This window comes from Chaetodon trifascialis, chromosome 14, assembly GCF_039877785.1.
Source record: "Chaetodon trifascialis isolate fChaTrf1 chromosome 14, fChaTrf1.hap1, whole genome shotgun sequence".
Lineage (NCBI taxonomy): Eukaryota > Metazoa > Chordata > Actinopteri > Chaetodontiformes > Chaetodontidae > Chaetodon > Chaetodon trifascialis.
Window position 1 is genome coordinate 27230913 of NC_092069.1, and position 15000 is coordinate 27245912.

The 15000-nt window shown below is 50.9% G+C and overlaps 1 protein-coding gene across 1 annotated transcript; it reads right to left on the reverse strand.

The window, feature by feature from the left end:
* Positions 1-3993: 3993 nt before the first annotated feature.
* Positions 3994-13787, reverse strand: dact1 (dishevelled-binding antagonist of beta-catenin 1). Its single transcript, XM_070980091.1, has 4 exons — positions 13026-13787; positions 9763-9892; positions 9347-9460; positions 3994-6915 (listed from the first exon to the last, which is right to left on the reverse strand). The coding sequence occupies exons 1-4, from the start codon at positions 13311-13313 to the stop codon at positions 4790-4792; spliced, it is 2658 nt and encodes an 885-aa protein (XP_070836192.1). The 5' UTR covers positions 13314-13787; the 3' UTR covers positions 3994-4789.
* Between the last annotated feature and the right edge of the window lie 1213 nt (positions 13788-15000).

Below are 15000 nucleotides of genomic sequence, written 5' to 3' on the forward strand. Positions count from 1 at the left end.
GGTATCCCAAATTTTCCTTTAAGAGTCTTGAAGGACATCAGAGTCTTATCTTTATAAAGGCCAGCTGAATCACTTTCTTCTGTTTTAAACTGGTCAATAAAGCAGAAACGTCTCACAAACGTACCTGATGGAACGGGAACTCACCTGTGGATGTTTCCTCAGGTTTGACTCCTCTGCCGAACGAGCTTCAGCGACGTCACAGTCGGGAAGGAGGAGACGATCTTATCTGAAGACACGTCCACCCCCCTGGACATGGTCACCTGGTCGCAGTCACAGCAGCCTCGGATGAGCCTCGATTTGATTGGCAGATGCGAGGCGGTGCAAATTCAAGAGAACCAATCAAAAACAACCCTCCAACTTTGCATGCCTTCCACCCAATGACAGCTGTCCTACACTGAAGACTCACCTCCTTGCTAACATGCTAATGCTAACATGGTGCAGATGGTGCTGGACGGTGCAGCAGCAGCAGTTTCATACAGAGGCTGCATGTTAATGAATCCCCAGAGAGAAGACACACACACACACGCGCGCACGTGCACGCACACACACGCGCACACACACACACATGCACACACACACACACGCACACACACAGCGTCAGCAGTTCCCTGTAGAGAACACATACGTCACCCTGTCAGTTCCTTTGTGTCCATCATGGCGGACACACAGACGGAGATGCTGAGTCCACAGATGAAACTCGAGTCACACAAACCGGATTTCCTCCAAACGTCTTCGTGGTTTCGGTCAGGTTCGTGTCAGGAGACGATCTTTTCTGCAACTTCTCTGTGGACGCAGGTTTGTCCACGCTGGTCCTCAGTGGACACAGAGGTTTGTTTGATGAATTCGGATCAGAGGACAGTCGACATCAGACCAATCAGATCAGAGCAGCTGATTCAATTCTTCAACTTTCACTGAAAATCCACAGTCACCATTCAGTGACATCAGTGTGTGTGTGTGTGTGTGTGTGCGTGTGTGTGTGTGCGTGTGCGATGAGCTGAACTCTCTCTGAACCGTCTGAACATCAACATGATGATTTGTGGTCGCAGTAATTGCAGCCAACAGCCAACAGTCGTCTCCGAAAACAAAGTCCACCATAAAACACGTTAGAAACCCTCCAAGTTTACAGCGAGACACCGTGAGACAGAGACCGAGACTGAACGAGATACGGTGTGAGACAGACACACAGCGTGAGACATAGCAAGACACCGTGGGACAGAGACAGAGGCCGAACGAGATGTGGCGTGACAGACACATGGCAAGAGACAGAGACAGAACATGAGACAGAGACAGAACGAGACACAACATGAGACAGAGACACAGTGAGACATGGTGTGAGACAGACACAACATGAGACAGAGACACAGTGAGACACAGCATGAGACAAAATGAGACATGAGACAGAGTGAATGAGGCACAGTGAAACTACACAAGATGCAGCAAGTTGCACTAAGACAGCGCAAAAAGACGTGAGACATGGTGAGACGGACGGTCTGGAGGGAGCTGTTGGGCCTCTGGCTGACGGTTTTGGACCAGAGTCCTTCAGCCTCAGCTGGACTTCCAAACATTTAACGTGTTAGCGGGGAAGTGTGGACGGTGCGCTGGTGGACGTCAGGACGTTAGCATGGTCGCTGTGAGCGTGTTAGCGCCGGTTTAGCGACGCTGCTGTGGAGAAATCCTTTGCAGCAGATTTCCTGCAGAGGTCACAGTCAGAGTGTGAAGCAGCTTAACACAAACAGCCTGAATGTCTCGTGACCGGGCTGAGCGGCGGGGAGACGGGTTATTACTGGAAGCCAACTGGGACAAAACTCTCAGCTCCAGGCCGTCAGGATCCGGGATTTGAAGTCAGAGCAAACAGACGAACCCAGAACAGTGAAACACTCGTCAAAGTCCAAATTTAATGAAGCATAAAAAGGCTCAGCACCAGAAGCCCATCGGCATACACGAACATTATATACACACATCAGTAACACACATCATGCACAGGAGCAAACATGGATCCATCCAATCACTGCGAAGCAGAAAACTGCTTCTCTGGTTCGACGTTCGTGGCTGTTAAAAACTGATTGCAGCAGCTGGAAATAGAAAGAGCACATGACAGCTGAGAGGAGGCTTTATGTGGAAGCTATTTATATCTGAAGACGTGGAGCAGTTTAACGAGCCTCAGCGCCGCGGACCAAACTGCTGCCAGACTGGACACAGAGTACAATTTAAGGGTAAAACTCGTCGTCGTTTAATGAGATCATGCTGTTTTCTGTCAGAGTCACATGAGACGAAGGACGTGTTTGACCGAGCAGCGAGAGGACAGACTGTCAGCCGAGCTCGGTCAAAAGAAGCACTGCTGAAAAGCTGCTGCAGGTGTGACGCTTTGATGACGCGCCGCCGCCGAGTGACAGCGAGCTGTGTTGTTTCATTCATGTGCTCATCATGTACAAACTGCGTTCTGACCTTTGAAAAATATTCAGACATTTTCAGTTCACGTCTTCGGATGCTGATCGGCAAACGTTTGTCAGTGGACAGTTAGCGAAAGAAGAAAACACTCAAACAGTTGAAGCCTCAGCGCTAACTGCTGCTAACTGCTAACTGCTATAACCACATCTACAACACGAACATGTGACACACCTGGAGCAGATTTTCTCTTCTGCTGCAGCTGGTTGTGACCGTCCCTGACGGTCGTAGCAGTTTGACCAATAACAATAAGATCTCGGGCATCCATTTTGTTTGAAGCTAAGAAACCTTTCAGCCGGATGATCTGACTGAACTTGGTCTGCTTTTCACGCAGACATCCAAATGCTGCGTGAACAGGTTGTTGCTGACAGTGGTGCAGTGTTAATAAAGAGTCTCGGTGTAGAAATGTAAAACATGTGTCAGTCATGTGTGCTTCCAATACGCACCAAGCAAATATATTAGGTTTTAAATAGCTTTCATGAAAAATCGCACGTTAAATCAGGAGTCTGATGAAAACAGACGTCAGGCATGCCGTGTCAGTGCGCTACAACAAAGGTCAAAGTTCATGTGATAATAAATACAAAACAAGGCTCCATACACGAGCAGATGAACAGGGTTACACGTCCGTCCTGTCTGCTGACGGTTTGTCTCGTGGTCTCAAAGTGCAGGAAATGAAGAGATGACTGCAGCAACCAAAACCCTCAACCCAACACAGGAACAATTAAAGAACCTTCCAGACAACCTTCTAAGAACCCTCTGGAGACATTACGAAACATCTTAAGGAACATTTGAGAACCACCTGAAGAACTTTGTGAAGAACCTTCTGAAGCTCCACTTTGACCACAGTCCAACAGAAACATTAAAGGCCTCAGTAAGCTTCAGACTGCTGTCTGCTGGACCGTCTCACAGACGACGGCAGGGTTCAAACCTCTGTCTCGGCCTCTTTTCAATCTTCACAACTAGTTACAACTACAATCGGTCATTTGCAGACGCTTTCATCCAAAGCCACGTTCAGTATCTTGCCCAAGGATACTTTGGCACGTGGACTGCCGAGGTCAGGGATCGAACCACCGACCTCCTGATTGGGTCTAACAGCTGAGGCACTTAGTGGCCAAGAAGAGACAGAGAAGTGAGCGAGGCCAGTTTGATCGGCTGAACCTGAACTCCACATCAACCCTTCACCTCTTCACAAACAGCACATTTGTCCTGAAAGCATGAGGACAGAAGTCGGAGGCTTATTTGATTGGCTGCTTGTAAGAACACTTTGATCGCACGGACAAAGCCAGAGATTTACGAAGTTAGGAAAATCTTAAAAGTGTGTTAAGAAAAGCGTGCAAACTAAATGAAGTGAATCTCGGATAGCGTTCAGGCCAGCATGCTGAACTTGGTCTGAAAAAAGGATTTATGAGTTCACACTATATTCTGCTTCGTTCTTAAAAAGAGTCCGTGAGAACAACCCAGTGCTGTGGTTTGTGGTGCGGCTTTCTCAAAAGTTGAACCACCTGAACTTTAAGTCTTTGAATGTCCGTGTTTTTTGAAAATGACCACTTTGGCTTGGTGCCTTTATTGAACAGCACAGGACGGGGAGAGGGGACGACATGCGGCACAGGACCAGGGTCAGAATCAAATCCAGGCCACATGCTCTACCAGGTGAGCTGCAAACGCTGAAAACCAAAACCCCACATGATCCACATGGAGGCAAACTTTGACACAGGAAGTTGACATGGTGCGGTTGTCAGTCAGGTTTATGAAGCTTAATGAGACTCTGCTGCGAGAATAGAAACAACAAAATGCAAAGCACAAGATTCCTCCTTTTTAGCATGTAAACATCACACTGAAGGATACAAGAGGAGAAGGCAAAGGAGGGGACGAACCTCCACAAGTCACAACTCGTCAGAGCATTGAGATCATTTCTACTCCAGAAGTCATAACTACCACAACCCTGCGCTGTTCAGATGGACTCGACTGGTGAACATAAAGGCTGCTTGAAATGGCTTCAAATGTTCCTCCTGCCTAAATAATTATGAAGGACATTAAGAAACACTCTTTTTTCTCACTTTGTTTTCTTCTTGTGGATCAGCCTGGAAATGTCCCACATACTTTTACAAAGATGGATGACTGGTTTGTCTTTGTCTCTCAGGCTGAGGAGGCTTGGGGTTGGTTTAAATGTCAGCGTAGAAAAGTATTTTTTCCACGTCATAGGTGTACCATGAAGCACCTGTCCTACCTAAGTTGGGTTTAGCTCAGGTACACTAGAAGTGCATGGGTAAGGCACCCCAACAGATATGGCTGTGGTTCAGTTTGGCGGGGGGGGCGGCAGGCCATTTGCCCGCCTCGTGCTGACTCACACGGTGGTCATGAGTTTGAGAGAACCTGACCTGAACCTAAGGATCTTCTTCTTCAGGTTGTGAGAGGCCTTGATCTTGATGAAGGCTTTTGCCTGAGCTGGAGTCATTTCCTGCCCCAGCGTCCGGGACCCAGCTGCCCCTAACTGGCTCCTCCCCCTGCCCATTCCACCTGTCCCACCCCCAGCCCCACCTCCTCCACTCTCCTCAGTATCACTTGTGGTGGTGCTCTCCTCCACATACTCCCCCTCACTGGACTCACTGTCTCCAAAGCAGTTTGTGGTGTAGTTGGACTTCTCGTCCTCGCTGGTGTCCATGATGGTGGAGTGAAAGAGTGACGCGCACTCGGCTGAATACTCAGAGTCACTTCCTGCCACATAGGAGTAAGGGCTGCGCAACGGCCCATCACAGGGGAGGCACACCTTGGCTGCAGAATGCCTCAGAAGCTCCTTTCTTTGGCGCCGCTGAGCACGTTTGAACGCCTCATCGTAAGGTACCTCCATGATTGCACGTAACCACCGGTAATCATTTCGTTTGTACTTCGGTTTGGCAACAATCCCGACCTGGTCTCGTCCATGGTGATGATGGTGACCGTGATGGTGGTGGATACCACTGTTATGGTGGTGGTTTCCATGGTGATGATACCTGGATGCACCCAATCGCACGCTGCTAAGCGTTGATTTGGTGTGTTTGTCCAGAACTCGGCCTTCTGGGATGGATGCAGGGAGACGCTTGATTCTAGAGGAGGACACCCCATGTGCACTGCCACCACCAGCTGCTCTCTTGGAGACTTTCATGTGGACAGAGCCTCCATCTTCCAATGACCATGACTTTTTAGAGCTGGACCTGCGGTGGGATTTATCAACTCTTCTGTCTGACATAGACTCATTGTGTTCAGACGCCCGACTCGTCTTCATTGTCGTCATGGTCTTCACCTTGACAGTCTTGATATTCTTGGTGCCGCCTTTGCAGAGTCTGATGTTCTGCTGCTGGGCAGGGATGTACTTGCCGTTAACCATGTGACTCCCTCCTCCTTCTCCTCCTGCTTCACCCTGACTCTGGGAGGAAGAACCTAGACTGGTTGTCTCCTGCACTGACCTGTCAACCATCTCTGTCTGGCCAGCTTGAAGAGGCTTGGGGCTGTTGTTGGGAGTAGCTGACTGAGTTTTGACAAGAGGAGCTTTGAGGAGCAGGTCCTGGTCAGGAGGGTAACATGGCTGCTGGGTCTCTTTGGGGGAGAAGTTAGTTTTGGGACTGCCCAGCCCCCTGAAGTCTTTCGGCAGAGTAGACGCTGCTGAGGGAGGGAGAAGCCTTTTGCTTTTCTTTTTCAGCAGATTGTCAACGCTTGTATCAACGTCCTTGTTCCTCGCTTCCACCTGGAAGCCATGTTGCATCATGTTATTTTGGGTTTCCTGCTCCTCAAATTTACTCTCCACAGGCCACAGCCTCTGAGGAGATGAGATGGTAGCACTTTCTGCTGATGCTCCTCCTGCTGGCCAGGAGGATTTAAGATCAGACCCCCTCAGAGTCCCTATACCAGACCCAGAGCAGGGACCAGACACCTGCCTCACACAGAAACTAGCCTGCCTCAGGATGCTCTTTGATGGGTCAGTGCTGATGCTGGTCCTGGGTCTGCTGGTCCTGACGGGCAGGGCCCTCCGCTGCAGTAGACTATAGATGTAGCTGTCCAGTCGTTTATGAGAAGGAGTTTGGGAGGAAGAAGAAGAGGGGGCTGGCCAAGAGGAGCTTTGAGGTACAAGAGGAGCTGAAACAGAAGCAGAAAGAGGGGAAGGTTCTGGTTTGAGTCCTTCAACACCAGCCTCAACACTTTTTACAAGCCTGTCATCTCTGCTGTGACCTCCAGGACCCAACAACTGGAGGAAGACGGGGCTCTGGACGGCCACGGCGTGCAGTGGGCTGGGGTAGCGGTACACATCGCTGCCATTTCGGGCAACCAGGTCACAGTGGTACTTAGACTGGGAGTCACAGGAGGCCACTGAAGAGAGAGGGTCCAGGGTGGGTGGGTGAGGAGCTGAGAGTGAGCGGCGGACTGTACCAGAGGAAGGCGAGTCATCACAAAGTCCTCCAAACAAACCATCACACTCCAAACAGCTGGCGAGCTCATCTGAAGGTAGAAAGAGAAAGAAATTGACTTCATGAAAACAGATTCAGCTGCAGATTCAGGATATTCTCAGCTGTTATTTTAAGTCTTTGGCTGACTCATGCATGACAGTGAATGTGAGCTGGGCTGCTGAAAACCACACCGCTAAACGTTTCACAGTGTCAAACATAAACAGTATGAATGGATCTCGCTTTACTTCATGTTGCAGTGTTTCCTAATGTCAGCAGCTGACAGGAAGTTAACTCTGACCAGAGCTGTTTCCTGGCACTGCGATTCTGATGAAATGGTCTGTTGAATGTAGTAATGACCCTGTTTGGATCGACGGTGGATGGAGCGTACGAGCATTAGTAAGTGGAAAATTCTTTCGTGTGGAGACACTGTGCTGTGAAATGTTAACTATTCATGTTCACCACTGCTGCTGGATATGAAATAAAATGATATGTATACCAGGAGGTTCGGGGGTGGGAGATGGAGCATTACACTGTGGGGGCTGTTCTGCATTACAAGCACAATTTAGTCCTGATTTGGTGGGATTATTCTTGGCTCATAAGTTTGCAAATGTCAGATAACAGGAAGCAGTTAAACCTATTGGGGCTCTCATCAGGCCACGAGAGGCCAGCAAGGCACAAAATGAGTGCAGCGATGGCGGAGAGAAGCTAACGGTGACAAACCATCAGCTAACAAGCATTAGCGAGGCTAAGCTAAGGCCATCAGCCAACAGGGCACAAAACTCTGACTTTGTGTTCCAACAGTTTAAAAGAGCCAGAGGACCTCTCCACGGTCAGACGGAGTACAGAGGGCAGAGTGCAGAGACTCAAAGTGAAACCGGAACCTCCAGGTTCTGATCCAGAACCTGGAAACCTTATTCTGAATCGTGCTGACATGGGGCTCCAGGTAGCCTCTGGCTTTAAGGAACCAACCAATCTGTCTGCCTTGGAGAGCTGGAAGAGTGTCAGCAGAACCGTGAGACACTTTGAGACCGCGGCTCACGAGGAGCCAGTTCGCTTCTGCATCATCACGTATTTTATTGGAAAACGACTGAAACATTGTCGGTTCGTTCAGGTTGGACACGTTGAGTCTTTCCAGAAGCGTTGATGAACGCTGTCCTCGTGATGAAATTCAGTCGACTTTGTTTCCTTCAGACTGACTTTGCTCTAAAAGGCTCGACGGAGGCAGAGCTGCAGCGAAGTATTTAATGAAGCATTCAGTCACATGATCACGTCGTGGTCGTCAGTGTGTGTCCACGCGTCTCATTTCAGTGTAAACTCACTGCAGATTCAGCCAGAAACAAGAATCCTCGTCTTCCTGCAGAGCTGCACAAGTCACATGACGCTACATGTCGGAATGCAGAGCCAGTGGACCAATCAGAGCAGACTGAGGGATCATGTGACTGATTCTCCTCGTCCAGACTGCAGCCTGTTGATTGGACTGTTGACTGAGCAGAGAGACGTCCTCTCACAGTGTCAACTCATCTGTGTGTGTGTGTGTGTGTGTGTGTGTGTGTGTGTGTATGTGTGATGTTTTCGAGGTTGTTGTTTGGATGTGAAGAAACATCTGGAAGCTGTTTCCCTGCTGAAGGCTCAAACTGTCACACCTCAGATAATACGACTCAACAGCAGACTGCTAACACCTCCAACAACACACACACACACACACACATGCACACACACATGCACACACACATGCACAGACACACACACACACACACACACACACACACACACACACACAGACACACACAGACACACACATGCACATGCACACACACAGACACACACATGCACAGACACACACAGACACACACAGACACACACACACACACACACAGACAGACACACACACACACACACACACACACAAAGTCAGTTTTAAAGTCGACTTAATGAGCTGAATCGAATGGACACAATAAGATAAAGTGGACATGAAAAAGTCCACACAGGCTGAGGGGTCTGGCTGAAAAGACACCCCCCCTCTGGAGCTCAACTTTTATTTTGAAGGCCAAATGTTGCAGCAAAGTGATCGAAAGAGGTGAGGAAGGAGGGAGGAGGAGGAGGAGGAAGACCTCTACTGTAGCTCACGATCATCATTGCTCCCTCTCGCCTGCCAGTCATCTAGGTGGCACTGTGGCACTGTGGTAACACTGTCGCCTCACAGCTAGAAGGTCCCGGGTTCGATTCCCGCTGTGGGCGCCGGGGGCATATCCTCCACCATGCCTTCAGACCACCATCTGACCAATGGTGACAAAAGAGAGCTGGCAGCCCGCCGCTCCTGGTCTGCCGCGGAGGAGGGACGTGACGGGATGGCTTAGCGTGTGCAGTTTCTCCTCGTCCTCTGTAACTCTATGAAAGGGATGTCTTTCTTTCTTTCTTTCTTTCTTTCTTTCTTTCTTTCTTTCTTTCTTTCTAATCATTGAGTCCACTGATTGGTCTCTTACCTGTAGATGGGAGACGTCCATCAGCGTCCACCATCGAACAGAAACACTCACTGAAGACAGAGTTCGACGAGTTAGAGAGAGAGCCGGACGCCCCGTCACTCAGCTCATAGAAACCTGAGAGACAGACAGGTGAGGACAGACAGACAGGTGAGGAGACCATTAAATGCTGAATTGATCCAATAACAGTACAGACTGTCAGCTTGCTCAGGGGTCAGAGGTCATGTACGGGGGCCCAGAGGAGCCACTGGGCTGTTTGTCACAGAGCCCTCTGATTCTGAGAGAACGCCTGAGACCTGTTTAACTGGGTCCCAGCGAGCGTCGCTCAGACTTCCTGTCTCCATGTTCAGACGCTGTTTTCATGTTTGTGTCTTGAAGTGATTTCTCAGGTTTGGTTCTGGTTTAGGTCTTTCTGGTACCTGAACTGGGCCGGCTGTCGGTCTCTGGCCGGTCACGTGACGCCTCGGCGTCCAGTCGCAGGTCGCTGATCTGTCGGTCCAGCTCCTGTAGCTGAGTGATGAGACCGGCGTCCCTCCTCCTCAGACAGTTCTGATGGAAACACAGAGACACTGTGAGACATCATCTCGTACATTTACGTCTCCCAAACCACCACCGCCAGAGTCCTGATCCCAGAGGGGACCACATGAAACTGCTTAGAGAACCAGACAGAACTGTGAAGAACAAAGCGTCAGATCAGAGGACAGCAGCCTGTTGAGAGACCACAAGTGAGGTTCCTGCTGAGCGGCTGCTCACAGAGCTCCAGATCCAGGACTTTAGAAGCTGGTCTGACCTGGACCTGATGCTGAGCAGCGGTTCACATGCTGTTCAGGTGAGATCTTCACTGGACACCCTCAGTGACAAAGTGACGGGTGAGCAGACAGACAGGTGAGCAGACAGACGGGTGAGCAGACAGACAGGTGAGCAGACAGACAGGTACATAATGGCAGGAACTGTCTTGAGTCAAGCTCAGAGTGAACCTGATGAGGTTCAGCAGGACTCAGAGTTCTGGTCCTGGTCTGTAACGGATCAGATGTCCAGCAGAGACTCAGTGTTTCTGTCCTCTGCTGGAGAGTGTGTGTGTGTGTGTGTGTGTGTGTGTGTGTGTGTGTGTGTGTGTGTGTGTGTGTGTGTGTGTGTGTGTGTGTGTAGCAGCTGCTCTCTGGTATGAGCTGCATGTTCAAACACTGACGTCCTCCAGTTGTTTGTCCTGTCAATCAACCAGCTGACAGCAGAGGACCCTGCAGGAAGTGATGTCACACACACTTCCTGTCTCAACCCTGTCCTCCTTTATGCAGCAGGGTTCCATCAACAGCCTGACCTTTGACATCTGACCTCCCTGTGTCTCCAGTCAAAGTCACTTGTCTCAGAAACAGAAAACAGACAGTTGAAATATCTGTCTGTCCACCAGCCTGTCCCTCTGTCTGTCTGTCCCTCTGTCCACCAGCCTGTCCGTCCGTCCGTCCGTCCGTCCCTCTGTCTGTCTGTCTGTCTGTCTGTCTGTCTGTCTGTCCGTCCGTCTGTCTGTCTGTCTGTCTGTCTGTCTGTCTGTCTGTCTGTCCACCAGCCCGTCCCTCTGTCTGTCTGTCTGTCTGTCTGTCTGTCTGTCTGTCTGTCTGTCTGTCTGTCTGTCTGTCCACCAGCCCGTCCCTCTGTCTGTCTGTCTGTCTGTCTGTCTGTCTGTCTGTCTGTCTGTCTGTCTGTCTGTCTGTCCACCAGCCCGTCCCTCTGTCCCTCTGTCCGTCTGAAGCTGAGAGCAGCTGCAAGTTCCGTACAGATAGAAACTGTCAGTGAGACACTAACAGACAAACTGACTGTGGACAGACAGCACACTGATTTAATGAAGACAGCACAGACAGCAACACTGAAATCATGACCTTGTGTCCTCTGCATCATGTCCACTCCCTCTCTGTGCTGAACCTGTCTCTGTTCTGGACATGTCTCACATCAGCAGTCAGATCTTCCCTTCAGGCAGATCCGACGAGTGTTTGTCCACAAGTGTCCACCGTCCTGTTCCTGCTTCATCAACACCACCCGCCACGCTGTTTGTCTTCATTTACAGTGACTGGACACTGGATCTTGTCTCACACTGATTGATCCAGGATCTGCAGTGATCCACAGCAGAGTCGATCATTTCAGAGACAAAGACTCTGAGGACACACGGCACCAAACACTATAGGAAAAAGTGCCAGTTCAAACTGTGACTGGTCCAGCACGAAGTCCAGCACAGACCGGGACCAGCACCAGCACGGGGACCAGACCCGGCCCACTGAGCTTCCTGTGCTCTGAAGCGTCTGTTTGTGTCTCAGCTGCTTCGTTTGAGCTGAAAGTCGATCTGCGGCTCGCTGGAATCTGCATTTGTTCCTGCCTCCAGAGGGGGGGCGGCCTCGCTAATCTGATCCAGATTCAAGTTCAGAGCTGCAGCTGCAGCAGGGACGGCGTCCAAAAACACAACACACACAGGAGATCTCCACCGGGAACCACGCCTCCGTCCTCAAAGACCAAGACGGACCAGACGGAAGTCAGACTTCCTGTCTCAGTCAGACCCCCGAGAGACACCCCGTCAGTCCACCACAGACCACCGAGAGACACCCCGTCAGTCCACCACAGACCACCAAGAGACACCCCGTCAGTCCACCACAGACCCCCGAGAGACACCCCATCAGTCCACCACAGACCCCTCAGAGACACCCCGTCAGTCCACCACAGACCCCTCAGAGACACCCCGTCAGTCCACCACAGACCCCCGAGAGACACCCCGTCAGTCCACCACAGACCACCGAGAGACACCCCGTCAGTCCACCACAGACCACCGAGAGACACCCCGTCAGTCCACCACAGACCTGGAGGATGCTGGTGACACTGATATTTCAAGGCCTTGAACAGTATTTATCAAAACTTTTCCAGGACTTCCAGGCTGCTCTCTGCTCACCTGTCTGTCCTCATGCTCAGGTGTTAGGACAGTCGACCTTCATCCCAAACATTCTTCACATGGAAACATCTTTCACACACGCACACACACACACACACACACACACACACACACACACACACACACACACAGAGTAATCAGATTAATCTGTGAACAAAGCTGTGTGTGTGTGTGTGTGTGTGTGTGTGTGTGTGTGTGTTCATTATCTCTGAGCTGCTTCAGGCGGTCAGCTGATCACGCCTCTTAAATTGAAAACACACACACACACACACACACACACACACACACACACACACACACACACACACACACACACACTCCTCTCCTGGTTAAATATCTTAAACCTGTGATCACTGAAACTCCCAGCATCCTCTCTGAGCTGGGGGGGTCACCCCCCCCCGTGGACTTTAAGACTCTTTTCAGGTCTTAAGAATAAAAAAGGAGAAAGACAGTCAGTGACCAATCAGTATCCAAAGAGGAAGGAAACTGGTCTTCATTGATCGATCAGCTGATCTGACCACTGATCAGTTTCTGTCTTTTCACTGACTCGTCCTTCATTGGACAGAAAGAATCAATAATGACAAATGTCTCATCGTCTCTCTGAGCATCATCATCAGTTTCTACAGCAGAAGAAGACCGGCTGACCCCGCCTTCACCCCTGACCTCTGACCTCACACAGCACACCTGAGTCATTCCGTCCCAGCCCGGGCTCAGAGAGGTCAGAGGTCATGAGACAGACAGGTCAGGACCTACCAGCTGTTTCCTGAGCAGCAGGATGTTCTCCTCCAGCAGCCTCTCCTCGGAACTCAGCTGGGCGTCCCTCCGCCGCTCCTCCTCCTCCTCCTCCTCCTCCTCCTCCTCCTCCTCCTCCTCCCGGAGCTCCAGAGCGGCCCGGACCAGCACCTCCTGCCGCCGCCGCAGGTACTCCAGCTCCTCGAGCCCAGACACGGTGGCCTCCAGCCGCTCCCGCACCGAGCGCAGCGCCGCCGCGTCCGCGTCCGCGGCGGCTCTGCCCCGCCTGGAGGCGGCGGGCGGCAGCATCTCCTCCGTCAGTCTCTCCGGTGACCTCAGGGTCTCTGCAGGATCAGGGTCCGGAGGATCTGCAGGGTCTCAGCAGCATTGTGCGGAGCGGAGCGGGTCTCCGTGAAGACGCTCTGCCACACAGGACGCAGCGGGGTCGGTTCAGATGGAAGGAATCACCTGGAGACACTCACCTGGTTGAATCAGCTGGTTAAACTGACCCCGGGTCTGAACTGAACCCGGGTCCGGGTCTGTCAAAGAAGCGGCTCAGACAGTGAATCCAGACTCAGACCCGCAGGCTGCTCGCCTCTGCAGCTCCCACTATCAACCGGTGGTCTGAGGGTCCTGCTGCTGTCAAACTGGTCAAATTAATCCGAGAATCACAACCGGATCCAGTCAAGTACCGCGTCCAGGTAAATCCCAGCATTCCCCGCGGCAGCAGCGGGAGTGTATCCGTCAGAATGAAGCGGGGAGTCGGACTTAACTCCGTCCTGCTGCCGCTCCTCCTGCAGCTCCGTCCAGACTGACCGACAGGCGCACGGAGTCCGCTAAGCCCCGCCCCCTCCCCCACGCCGACGGACCCGCTCTGTGACGTTACCATCAATGAAGGCACGTAGTTCCGTTGGGGTCCTTCAAAATAAAACACCTCCATGACGTTTTTAAGAAGCTGTGTGAAATAGAAACTCGGCGGTTTTCACTGTGGCCTCCCAGCACGAAGGTTGTCTGTTCGATTCCCGTCAGAGCCTCTCCGCGTGGAGCTTCAGGCAGCAGTCCAGCTGTGAGGCCTGCATCCGTCCTCAGGATGTTTTCAGACTTTCAGACCTTAAATCTGAACTTCTTAATTTAATGTAGAATCAGAAGCTGATCGGAGGTCAGTCAAATGAATTCCACTGTTACCGCGGCAACAGCACCACGTCAATCATTTCAATTTCATAATAGAACAGAATACATAACACGGTTCTGCTGAATTAGCACTTTCACCTTTCTGCTTTTAGTATTTTGAGGCAAAAACGTTTGGACTTAAATAAGATTTCGGACGCAGGACTTTTACTTGTAAAAGTACTACTTACTCCAACTTTACTTCCTTTCACTGCCACAACTTGATTGATTTTGTGTTTTTGGACCGCTCAGTCTTCATCTGTAGGTCAGTATATAAAACGAAGATTATTTTGGAAGGAACGTTGACCAATTTCCGGTCTGGTCGTGTTAGTTTTGTGAACCGGATGCTCCTCCTCCGAGGGGCCTCCATCAGGTCCTAACGCCCGCGCCACGGGTGGACCTTAAAGAAAGACAATGAGGAGTTTATGAAGACACTTTGAACGGACAGATGACGTCACACGCAGACGCAGATTTCGTCAATCCGAACTTGAGTTTACATCACGTGTCTGTGACACTAATCTTTATTGTTCTCTGCACGGTGAACGGTGTCCCCGTTTGTCCCTCAGAGTGTCTTTGTGGGTCACTTCAGATTAAACTGTCTGGTGTTTCGTTAATGAGGTCATCGCTCCGCCTCATTTCTATGTTAATGAGGAGGAGAAGCTGTGGGAGGAGCGCCTCCTCTTCCTCCTCCTGCTGCTGCTGGACCCCTCATCTGATTTTATCTTAATTTGAAAGAGTTCACCTGAGACTTCCTTCCTGTCTAGTCAACAAATAGGATTTCTACCTGCTGTGTTGGGCGGAGCTGAAGTGACAGTCTCACCTGTTCACC